General features: G+C 40.8%; 1 protein-coding gene across 2 annotated transcripts in view; it reads left to right on the top strand.

Annotated features, from left to right (window-relative positions):
- Positions 1–7,399, top strand: part of BTBD7 (BTB domain containing 7) — an 83,316-nt gene extending 75,917 nt beyond the window's left edge. The window contains exons 8-11 of one of the 2 annotated variants that reach the window (XM_007454726.1): positions 636–825; positions 1,243–1,421; positions 3,419–3,853; positions 5,757–7,399. In XM_007454726.1, the coding sequence (XP_007454788.1) occupies positions 636–825; positions 1,243–1,421; positions 3,419–3,853; positions 5,757–6,572 (1,620 nt within the window). In that variant the 3' untranslated portion in view covers positions 6,573–7,399. The remainder of the gene's footprint in view (positions 1–635; positions 826–1,242; positions 1,422–3,418; positions 3,854–5,756) is intronic. The other variant, XM_007454727.1, reaches the window with a different exon arrangement.
- Positions 7,400–12,364: the final 4,965 nt, after the last annotated feature.

Genomic DNA, 12,364 nt, shown 5'->3' with positions numbered 1-12,364 from the left:
ACCCCAAGCACACCCAAAAAAAAAAAAAAAAAAAAAAAAAAAAAATTAAAAAAAAATCCAAAAAAAAAAAAAAAAAAAAAGAATCTCCCTGCCAATGCAGGGGACACAAGTTCGAGCCCTGGTCCGGGAAGATCCCACGTGCCTTGGAGCAACCAAGCCCGTGCTCCACAACTACTGAGCCTGTGCTCTAGAGTCCGCGAGCCACAACTACTGAGCCCACATGCCTAGAGCCCGTGCTTCACAACAAGAGAAGACACCACAATGAGAAGCCCACGCACCACAACAAAGAGTAGCCCCCGCTCGCTGCAACTAGAGAAAGCCCGTGCATAGCAACAAAGACCCAATGTAGAAAAAAATAAATAAAAGTAAATTTAAAAAAAAACAACAACAGATTTTTCAGAAAATTATTCTTTCTTTTCAAAGATGCTCCAAAAAGATCCTTTAAAAATTAAAGAGGTAGGAAAAAATTAAAGAGATTAGTGTACTTTTTCCTTTCACCACTAAGTTTAAGGTTCATACACTGGAAACAATAAATTAATTTTCTTTTTATATGATGATGGTGGTAATCTTTCTCTAAATGTGATTTAACAGAGGTGTAAGGTTGACTAATTCTGTTAATACTGCATTGTTTTCAGTCAGTGCTAGACGAGATGATGGTGGAACAAACAGATCTTGTGCGTTTGAGAATGGTTAGAATGTCCAATGTGCCAGACACACTTTACATGGTCAATAACGCCGTGCCACAGTGCTGTCACATGATCAGCCACCAGCAGATCAGCAGTAACCAGTCAAGCCCTCCTTCGGTTGTAGCAAATGAAATCCCAGGTAAGGCAGTAACCTTGTTTCAGGCATTATATTTAAATGAATAATCTGATCATATTTTGGATAGTCAGGACTCAAAAACTTATTTGAATAAAAGAATGAATATATTTAAAAGACTTCTGAAATATCCTGAGATTCAGAAGAGAATATATGCAAGTAAAATTTTATTTGGGCTGTGAACTAATAATGCAGTTCTGGAGCTGTTTGGTATTACCAAGAGCCTTTTGGACACAGTGAAATTTTAAAACCTTGAAAAATAATTAGAAGTATATAAATTACTATCTTTCCAGGAAATTAAAATACTATCAAAAATTTATGAGAAGATTCTGATGCAAAACACATGCTTTTTTTCTTGCATTCAACAGGTGGTCTTTTGTGTAGCTCAGGTATTGTGCCTACAAACTATTTCTCTTCTTCCAGTTCCTCGTCTCCTCATTATGAAAGACATGGTCAGACGTCTGCAGGAGCTACGACACACTGAGCAGGTGCAGAGAGCCTATGCACTTAACTGTGGGGAAGGTGCCACAGTGAGCTATGAAATTCAGATTCGAGTATTGAGAGAGTTCGGGCTTGCAGATGCTGCTGCAGAGCTCTTGCAGGTGGGAAACGGCACTAAACCATTTAAAATAGGGAGCCTTGTGTTAGGTTGTCAGTTATTATTAATAATGAAAATATTATGGTTTCTTTTGGATTTTGTGATGTTGTGTTATATGTCATATTTTAAAATTTGCAATTTGTGATTTCTAAATAAATATTCAATTTTTTATACTTGAAAAATAATAAAAATATAGGGAGCCTTGACTGTCACTCAGGCAGTATTTTAGATATCCCAAGGAGCCCTCGTAGCATGTCTTTTTCTTTGTACGTGCTCTTTGACTGTCCCTGGTGTCTTGACTGTCCCTGAAAGCCCCCACTGAGAGGCAGTGTGGTAGAGTGGACAGGGCACAGTCTCTAGAGTGAGAACTGGGTTTATATCCTGGCTCTGCTGCTTACCAATTAGTTAACTTGGAGCAAGTTACTTAACCACTCTGCGCATCAGTTTCCTTACCTGTAAAATGAATTGTTGTGAGGATAAGAGCTGCTGTATGTAAAGCAACTATGCCTCTTGTATATATTAAGCACATAAATGCTAACTGCTAAAAGTTCATGGTGTGTACGCCCAACAGAAGTTGAAGAGAAAGTAGAAAATTCTGACCTTCCGCTGCTTTCTGTCCCTGGTTTGGTCACTAGATATCAGGTTTTAGCCTACTACATACTTAACAGACCTTCTATATGCCCCTCTTCTTCCCTCTCTCCTCCCCTTTATTATAAGAATTTTTTTTTTTGCATGATGGTTCAAACCCTATAAGCATGAGAATCAAGGAATGAGTGCTTTTTTTTTTTTTAACTAGCACGAAGAAACCCATTTCTAGTAATTATTTGGTACAAAAAGCAGTAGCATTTTTGTATAAAATGTGTAAAGTAGTCTTCACAGCAACTAAAGTAGAGCCTAAAATAAAATTTAATTTCATCTGGTCAAGCGATTGAATTGTTTTCTTGCCACTAACTGCAAACCACTTTAGCCTGAGTTTTCAAAGGGGAACATGGTATGGTGGCCTTAGGCAAGGAGCGGGCCATTTTTAGGTTCTTTTTTTTTTTTTTCACCATTTTAGGTTCTTGATTTTCAATTTTTACTGTGGTTTCCATCTCTAAAACAGGCTTGTTTTCTGTTCATTTCTATTCTCTTTGCCATTCTAAATTGTATCTTAATTTGATCTCTTAAATTGTGTAAGTTTTACAATTTAAGAATTTCCATGTAGTGTTTATCAAAATATTAATCAAACTTATTTCTATATAATAGGTAAGGAATAGTATTTTGTAGTTTTTATTTCAGACTGAAAGTGTACAGATGTTTTGTCAGAAAGTTCTAGAATCCTCACTTATATGCCTTTTCCTCCTCTTTAAAAATTTTTTTATTTTTAAATTTTTTTTAACATCTTTATTGGAGTATAATTGCTTTACAATGGTGTGTTAGTTCCTCCTTTTGTTTTTATTTATTTATTATTATTATTTTTTGCGGTACGCAGGCCTCTCACTATTGCGGCCTCTCCCATTGCGGAGCACAGGCTCCGGACACGTAGGCTCAGCGGCCATGGCTCACGGGCCCGGCTGCTCCACGGCACGTGGGACCTTCCCAGACCGGGGCACGAACCCGTGTCCCCTGCATCGGCAGGCGGACTCTTCAACCACTGCACCACCAGGGAAGCCCCCTCCTTTTGTTTTTAATGTTAATTTTATTTTCTTAGCAAAGACATATTTGCATTAGGTTTTATCTCCTGTTTTTGATTATCACATAATCTTGCAAGAGATTACTGACCTCCTTTCTGGATTATTCAGTTATGCTGCTCTCCTTGATGGCTCCTGCACTCTACCCTTTTATACTGTTTTTGAGGTCATTTTTCCTTGGGCTTCTGGCCTAGAAAAGTCTGTTGTGCCTTTTACTGTTGCTGAATGTGGTTTTCCTAGGTACTCGCTTAACTCTCTCAGCCTGTAAATTTCTGTCCAGGAAATCTGCTAACAAATATCCTACCTTTTTTACCCCCCCATTCTTTCTTAGAATCCTCACAAGTTCTTTCCTGATGAACGTTTTGGAGATGAAAGTCCACTCTTGACAATGAGGCAGTCTGGGAGATGTCGAGTTAGCAGTACCCCCGCTGCAGAAACCGTGTTTACAGATCCGGACTCTTTTGTGGCCTTCCATCCACCCTTGCCACCTCCACCACCGCCGTACCACCCACCAGCTACCCCAGTCCATCACCACCTCAAAGCGGGCTGGAGACAAAGACCTCCCAGCCAACACCCTTCACGTTCGTTCTCTTATCCCTGTAATCATTCACTGTTTCACTCCAGAGCAGCTCCTAAAGCAGTGCCCCCTCCAGTCTGTTTGCCAGGTGTTCAAGCAGCAGGACCTGACTGTACCGGCACCACAGGGCTGGGGAGACAGACAGTAGCCGCCACCGCCTCAGCAGCAGTAGCATCTGAGAGACAAGTGGTAAGTTTGCACCTCAGTAACCTACCTAAAATTACAAGCTTCTGGAATGTTAGAAGCAATTTCCTTGGCCCCTGGGACTCAGCGGTGTCCAGAAGTGTTACTGACAAGCTGAAAGCATAGACTTAAGGGAGTATGGAAAAGGGAGAGAAAAAGAGAATGTAGGGGGATGAAAAAGGACGGAGAGGAGAGAGGAGGTGTTTGTGGCGGGAGTAGGCCAGGGCCTTCCCTTATGTTCGCGTGCAGGTATCCAGAAGGGTGGGGTTACTGGACAATGCAGATGACGTTACCGGTTTCATAGTGTGCTGTTCAAGCACGTGTCAAGAGTCTGGACCCGACCTCTATTCTGTAGAGTCTACTATTCTACCAAAGGCTTTGTTGGGGCAGGAAGGGGAAGCTACTTGTAGCTGAGTATACGATCGGGAACAATGTGGCAGAAGACTCCTCATTCATAAAATGGGCAGAAAATTAACCCTCATGCATGTCTCTGCCTCTAGCAAGCTATTCCATCAGAGCACTCAGTTGACTGGAAATCACAGTCACTAGTGCTAGTAGGTAGTAAATTAAGCAAGAATTCTTTGCTTGATCTTGCAGTGCATTAGAGGTTGAATTTCTGTTTTATATAATACATTTGGGAAAAAACAGTGGTGATTTAAGTCTGCCTGCTTAGTCACATACTGTTAATAGCGTCCAATATAGAGAAGAACAAAAGATACATATATTAGTTAAGGGAATCTTCATTAAAAGATGGCCTTTTGGGAGCTGTGGACTAGTGTACACCTTGGGTCAGATTATGGTCCTTCCTCACCTTATACCCTTCTATCCGCTTTCCTTGCTGTCCCCCCGAACCCCTCCAAAAAGAAGAAACAGCAAAGGTTGATAGTGTTGAATAAACCAAATTCCCATCTTATTGGCCTGGCCCTCAGTTCTACAGTTATAAAAGTTCTACTACTGTATATTTTATTTATTTATTTATTTTTAAAATAAATTTATTTATTTATTCTTGGCTGCGTTGGGTCTTCGTTGCTGCACGTGGGGTTTCTCTAGTGGTGGCGAGCAGGGGCTACTTTCCGTTGCGGTGCACAGGCTTCTCATTGCAGTGGCTTCTCTTGTTGCGGAGCACGGGCTCTAGGCGCGTGGGCTTCAGTAGTTGTGGCTCGCGTGCTCTAGAGCGCAGGCTCAGTAGTTGTGGTTCGCGGGCTTAGTTGCTCCGCAGCATGTGGGATCTTCCTGAAACAGAGATCGAACCCGTGTCCCCTGCATTGGCAGGCAGATTCTTAGCCGCTGCGCCACCAGGGAAGCCCTACTTTATATTTTAAATAAAACTCCCGTCAAAGGTGTTTTATCTGTATGTTCATTACAGTCTTGATTATAATAATGAAAAATTGGAAACAACCTTAAGGTCCAACAGTGGAGGAATGGTTAAGAAGTCATGCCTCATCAATACAGTGGAGAACAGTATGCAGTAATTTAAATAGTATTAGTGGCAGTGTTATATATGCACTAAATTTTATGAACATATGTGTGCAAAATATAAAAGGTGAGAGAACTGCTTCAAAATGCTAATAACAATGGTTATATCTCAAGTAGGGAAGTTTAGGGTTTTTGTGGGGGTTTTGCCTTATAGCTTTCTATATTTTTATCATTTTAAAAATAAGCAGGGGAATTCCCTGATGGTCCATGGAGTCCAGGTTAGGACTCCATGCTTCCACTGCCAGGGGCCTGGGTTCGATCCCTGGTCGGGGAACTAAGATCCCACAAGCTGCGTGGCACAGCCAAAAAAAAAAAAAAAATCATGTATCATTTTTCTAATGAGGAAACAAAAATCAGTGAACATCATTCGAAAAAAGAGGGAGTCCTGGGCCTTTTTCTTTTAACCCTCCCCCTGTTTTGTTTATGTTTGCAGTGTACACAACCTGTGCTAAATGATCTAATGCCAGATATCGCCATGGGAGTGTCCACACTGTCACTCAAGGACAGGAGACTTCCCGAACTTGCTGTAGACACAGAATTAAGCCAGTCAGTTTCTGAAGTAAGACCAGGGCCTCCCCAGCATCTATCGTGTATTCCACAGAGGCATACACACACATCTCGAAAGAAACACACACTAGAGCAAAAAACAGACACTCGAGAAAATCAAAAGGCATATCCAGATTTCTATGACTTCTCGAATGCTGCTTGTAGACCGTCTACTCCGGCTCCTGGCAGACGCACCCCTTCCCCTTCGCAAGGTGGATATTTTGGTCCCGATTTGTATAGCCACAATAAGGCATCACCAAGTGGCTTAAAGTCAGCCTGCCTACCTGGCCAGACCTCTCCTAAAAAGCAGGAAGAAGCTAGGAGAGAATATCCACTTTCCCCTGATGGGCATCTGCACAGACAAAAGAATGAGCCGGTACACCTCGATGTTGTTGAGCAGCCTCCCCAGCGGTCGGACTTTCCTTCGGCAGCCCCAGAAAATGCCGGCAACGGTCCAGCCCATGTCAGGGGGCGAACAGCAGTGGAAACTGACTTGACTTTTGGGCTGGCTCCTAACAGACCTTCACATTCTGCATGTAGCTCTGAAGCTCCAGAAGAGAGATCTGGTAGAAGACTGGCAGACAGCGAGTCCTTGGGCCATGGAGCTCAGCGGAATACAGATTTGGAAAGGGAAGACTCAGTCAGCAGAGGAAGGAGGTCACCAAGCAAGCCAGACTTCCTCTACAAAAAGTCTGCCCTTTGAGAGCAACCTCCAAGTCGTCTGTGCCTGAGATGTGAAACATCCCATTTTATGATGTAACCCAACAACTTAGAGTATTGATGCCAGCTGATAACTCAGTTTCACATTATTTTATTCTAGTTTTTGTATATACATGTTTATTAGACATGGCATGCTAAGAGGGTTATTTTGAATGCTGCGTCTGTCTATTTTGTGTTTGAACAATTGTGTGGGGAAGCATTTTTAAGAGCAAGCAAGCTGGCACTTTTTTTTTTCTCTTTACAAATGATGGAATTTTTTTGCACTTGTACTTTTATCTGTATTGTTTTTATATCAGTATGTTAAACTTTATTGCCACATTTAAAGGACTGTATTTTCATACTTTTTTGCATTTTACCTTTCATCTAGCAATTTCCACGTGCATTGGATTGCACACTAAGATGTATTTTCTTATGAAATAGTTCTGTGTTTATTTTTTAATTATAGAAATTCCAAAGAACAGCACATCAAAATGCTCCTCTCTTTTCAGTAATTGTTTTAGTTCAGAAATCTTCCTGTTCAATCTTCATAAATCTAATGTCGTACTTTTTAAATGAGTCTTGGGAGCTGGTCTTCATTCCTCCAGCAGGAATCCAGTCAGGATCCTGAAGTTTCCTGGTTCAGTAAAGAACAAGAAGGAGAAAAGCCTTTTGTGTCCAGACTCAAGCTATTGCTTTATTCACAGTGCAGGTGCTGTTAGAGTCACTGCAGATTCTGGTAGTGTGGATTAGAGTTTCACTAGATGAGGTTCTAAAGCGATCGGCTTTCCTGGAATTCTGAAGAGGTGGAATTAGCGAAGTAACTAAAGCCTGCCCTGCGGGATTGCCGATTCTGAGCTGCGACTCTCCAGATGAGTCTGGGGGAGTGACTGCTTGCTGCCTTCAGTTGTCTTGCTCTCTGGGGGAAAAAAACAAAAAACAAAAGGGCTTCAGCCTTACGGATGTCATTTGGTGTTTGTAAGCTTATATTTTCTTTTAAGTGTTTTTCAAAGTGTGTCTGAATTTTGGTGTCCTTTAAAGAAGTTGTTGTGTAATGCGTAATGCTTTGTCACCAAAAGAGAAAAAGAAACCTTTTTTTTTTTCCTTCCGTGAAATACTACATGTCCTACTTGAACTCCACTGGGGACGCTGGTTTGGGATTTTACTGAACCACTGAGCACATGGGATCTTTTAAGATCCTCTCCCTTAGAAGGGCAATGTGTGAGCTAAGGACTGTTTTTTTCTTACTCTCCAATGTAAATACATTAGTATTTGAGTTTTTAAATCACTTCAACATTATTTGAACATTCACTTTCTATTTTTACACATACACACACAGCCGTAGCACTTAGAAGAAAAGAGACTTTCTGAACACTCCCTCCCGTGAAGGATGTTTGGGAGCCTCTTCTCTGTGTATGTATATATATATAAAACTCTGAATCACTCACACTCACTCTAAAACTATGCAGGGCTAGGGAGCCTTTACAAGCTACCATATAAATGAATGACATGCACTTTTAAGTAAATAGGTCTCTATTGGGTGTCAAGAACTCTGATTTCTCCCGAAACTGTAGTTTCTCTTACAATCTTTTCCTACTTTTACCCTGTGGATATACACTCAGGAATAATCTGACATTTTAAAAAATCCTAACAGTAGGTAGTCTTAAAGATGGGAACACATCAGTTTGTCTGTCTACACCGGCAAACCGCTGCCACTCGCTCTGCTGCCTGGCTAGTTAGCTGCTGCCCGTGCGTCCCTCGATGTCGGCCAAGCTGCACACCGAGCCCCAGATCTCCCAGAGTCAACACCAGGCTACTGTGAGGTTGGCTACACATTGTCGCCTTTGAGGCTCCTTTTTTTAAAGATGAAAAACGTCAGGACTCTGTTCTCGTTTTTAGGAGGTTTTTGACTTTGTGATAGATGACGGTGTCTTTTGAAGCCAATCTCAGTCTGTCTCTCCTCAGAAACACAAAGTGTTAATTCCATCATATTCCTTAATTTGTATTTATATACATGTGTTGACATGAATTATTTTGATACAGTTTTAAATTTCTATTCTGAATGCAGACTGTGCTGTGCTGGTACTGCAAATAAGAGTGAGTAGACGTAGTTGGTGGGGGAAATCTTTCTCATCTCCAGCATGTTTTTTTAAAAAATGTTAGACAAGAGCTACTGGTGCCACACATGCATTTTTCTGAAAATTTATTAAGCATTCTTTCACGTCCCTAAAATATAATTATAAAAGAAGTGGCCACTGTTCATAGTTTTATTTAATTTATGAAGTTTGCTGTTAGTAATTTAGTAGCATACCTGGCTAAACTCTATGTATAGAGAGAAACGTGCTGTGGATCGTGGACTGCTGTGACTTCCAGAAGGGAAACAGATGTGGGTTTTGTGTTAGGGTAGGTGTCAGTGGACTTCTAATGTATCTTGGTCAGTAGGGTAGGTTGAATAGCTATGTGCCTCTGGCCTTTGAACCCATCTATTCAGTTTTCTTTAATGCTTACTAGGCATTAAAATCTTTCAGTGCTGTACGAAGATAAATGTGAAGGCTGAGTAAGATTGCTCTCAGAAATAAACATGTATAATATAAAATTTAGGCCACGGGACCTAGCATTTTACTCGGTGTAGAAATTTCATGAGAACCAAAGCTCAGCATACCAGATCTCCTCTCGAGGCCATGGACAATCAGGCCATTAGACAATCGCCACCTTTGGTGTCCGCCGGGTTGAGGTTAGCGAATACCAGTTAGATCCTGGAGCGGAAGGAAAAGATCTACGTTTCTTCAAGATGCTGTTGGTCTGTTTCTTATATTTCTGTTTTAGTTTTGTGATTTTGATTAGTAATTTCAGTTCAGAGTCACCTGTGACTCCTAAGGGAAAAAGATAGCAGCATTAAAGGCAAAAATTATTCCTGAAAAAATCGTTGTTTGAATTTACCATGTACTATACATACCCTTTCTCACACGCCCCTGTAGCTTTTTCTAGGCATGTCCCTAGACCTAACCTCTCCTGACATTTTGGTAACCAGGTAATTTTAAATGAGTTCTTTTTATTTGAGTTTTTTGGGGGTTTTTTTTGGTTGAACTCTATGAAACTTTGCTTAATTCTTGTTTATGCTTCCTTAAAAAACTGTTCTTTATTGGGTTTTCTTTGGATTTGTTGTTCAAGCTCTAGTAGCAGTGGACCATACTTGTCCCTTTGGATTTAGGTGATGATGGAGGGGAAACAGCATATGCAGCATCAGCAGCAGGGTGCAAAGATGACCCCCACGTGTTGGCAGCAGCGGGACGCAAAGATGATCCCCACGTGTCGGTCTCTAGAGGTGAAAGATGAACACTTCTCAGTAACTACTCATCAAAATGTGTATTTTCATGTTGAAATCCGTCTTTTAGGGGAAAATGTGTTTCCTGAAACACTTGTAAGATACTGGTTTTGCAATTCTAAGGCATTTATGTTTTTATCTTAGGACTGAACTCAAAGGGAAATGTTTGACTTTTTTTTTTTTTAATTATTTGGTTGACCTTCAACTTACTGTTGAAAGTTACTATCAAAGCAGCAGTGATGGGTGCTATTCCCCGTTCTGCAGTGGTTTACTTTGTCTACTAAGGAGTTTACTTTAAAACCTCATTACAGATAACCTTACTAAAAGAATTACCGTCACACACTAAAGGGTATTGTATTATTTTCCATTAACACTGTTGTACGAACAGTGTTTTATGAAATGTTAAGTTGTCTTTTTGTCCTGTCGATTGCAATAGGTGTTATGTAATTGTTGTATTGGCAAGTTTTTTGATTTTTCTCTTCCTCTAGAAAAGCCTCAGACCATGACTCAATCTTCCATATTCTGAATATTATAATGCTGTGGCCGTTTCTATAGAAAGATTACTTGCAAGTGTGTGTCTTGAAAGTAACTTCTTGTGTCTGTGTGTTTACGTGGGTTCTGTCTAAGAGCTGAAATGAGCTCTGGAAGCTTCATCGTGTACCTGCACGTGACTGTGTATCTGGGTTCCGTGGGCACGTGGGGCGGAATCCTGCTCTTAGGTGGGGTGGCTGAACGATAAAGATTCCTGAACTCCACTTGCTGTTTATGTACCACGTCTGTGCATCAGAGAGGTGGTACCTTCTACAACACTGCATTTCTTGTGGTTGTGCTGTTACTGGTATAAAGTCAAGTGCCTTCAATGCTAAAGGCTCAGAAATTTTTCTTAAACTGATTTCATGTCCTATGCAAGTGTTTTCTACAACCTGCATAACCAGTACTTTGTAAAACTTGTTTACGCTTCAAATGTACATAGTGTTTTTTAAAGAAATATATAGTATTTTTATTTAGGTACCTCCAAACTTGAATTCGTCTGTGTGAAGCATTGTAAAATGATACATTTCTCTTGAGTATCATTACAGTTGTACAAAGGTTTTCACTGGTTCTATTTTTCTACTGTTACTGACAAGCATGTAACACTGACTTTATCCTACATATAGTTGGCGTTTCAAATAAATGGCTTGGATAGAACCCGCTGAGTTGCATAGTCTGTTTTAGCAGGTAGCCCACAGCCCTCAGCTATAGAAGCGATGTTGTCCCCACCACTAGGGTAGGAGTGGGAGGTTTTCTAGGTGGACTTCTCCTCTGTCTCTACGCTTTCAGTTATTCAGAGGCTTTTTTAAAGTATTATGGATTTCTTGGAAATACCATGTTTCATTTGATTCAAGTTCAAAATTTTCTGTGATTTCATTGGGGCATTTCTGAGAGATTTCATTTTACAATTTGAGCAAAAAAGTAACTTGCACAGGGGTCTCCAGAGGAAGTTCAGCATTCCAAACACAGGCACCCAGCAACTGGAATGAATCAGTCACTGGAAGGGCTGTGGTCAGTCGGTGAGAGACCCAGATGCATCCCAAGATTCACAGGCCTCCAAGTGTCAGACACCTGGCTTAGATTCAAACTCAGGAGCACTAATATTTTTCAGTTTGAAAGGGAAATGGAGTCATGATCTGGAGTCTAGTTTTCCAAAAAAAAACATGCAAAATAGAAAGTTTTCCAATTTCCATTTTTTAAAATCACTATTTAAAATTTTTACTTTAATCATTTCACTAATAAGTTCCATCCTAGCATTTCACCCTTTGTGCCTCACTGTGGCAGTTCTCTTTTTATATTTCGTAACCATCTTAGGTTTAACTGTGGAATATCAAGATAAAATAAAACCTGAGGTTTCTGGAGGTGAGCTTCCTCAAAATCTAAAACAGGAAATTGAGTAAGTCAACTTTCACTTCTGTTCTTGTGGATTCCCCTGGAAGAGTGAGTTCAGGCCAGCTTCCCTAGCTACTTGAGGCCTTACCTCTCCTCAGTGCATTAAGGAATATTTCTTCAGTCCACTCTTCCCAGAGTTTGGGAATGTGGAGCAGCAGATAAAGCAGACAGGATACCTCTTCTCAGAAGCTTTAAACTAGAGAGAGACTTCCCTGGTGGTCCAGTGGTTAAGAATCGGCCTTCCTAATGCAGGGGACGTGGGTTCGATCCGATCCCCGGTCGGGGAACTAAGATACCACGTGCCGCAGGGCAACTAAGCCCTCCCAGGGCAACTAAGACCCGACGCAGCCAAAAAAAAAAAAAAAAAAAATTAGCTAGAGAGACAATTGGAACAGTACATAGCAATAGGAGGTTACTGTGGCTGAGGGGAAGGCTGGCTTGACATGGCGCAGGAATGAATGGGAGGAGAAACACGCTGGATTCACTGCAAAGCACTTTATTTTTTTTTTTCCTGTAATCAATGATTTAAGTATTGTTTTCTTTAATCCTCT

The sequence above is a fragment of the Lipotes vexillifer genome, unplaced genomic scaffold, assembly GCF_000442215.2.
Source record: "Lipotes vexillifer unplaced genomic scaffold, Lipotes_vexillifer_v1.1 scaffold1126, whole genome shotgun sequence".
NCBI classification, from domain to species: domain Eukaryota; kingdom Metazoa; phylum Chordata; class Mammalia; order Artiodactyla; family Lipotidae; genus Lipotes; species Lipotes vexillifer.
The sequence above is the reverse complement of the archived record's forward strand: the minus strand, read 5'-3'. Positions and strand labels throughout refer to the sequence as shown.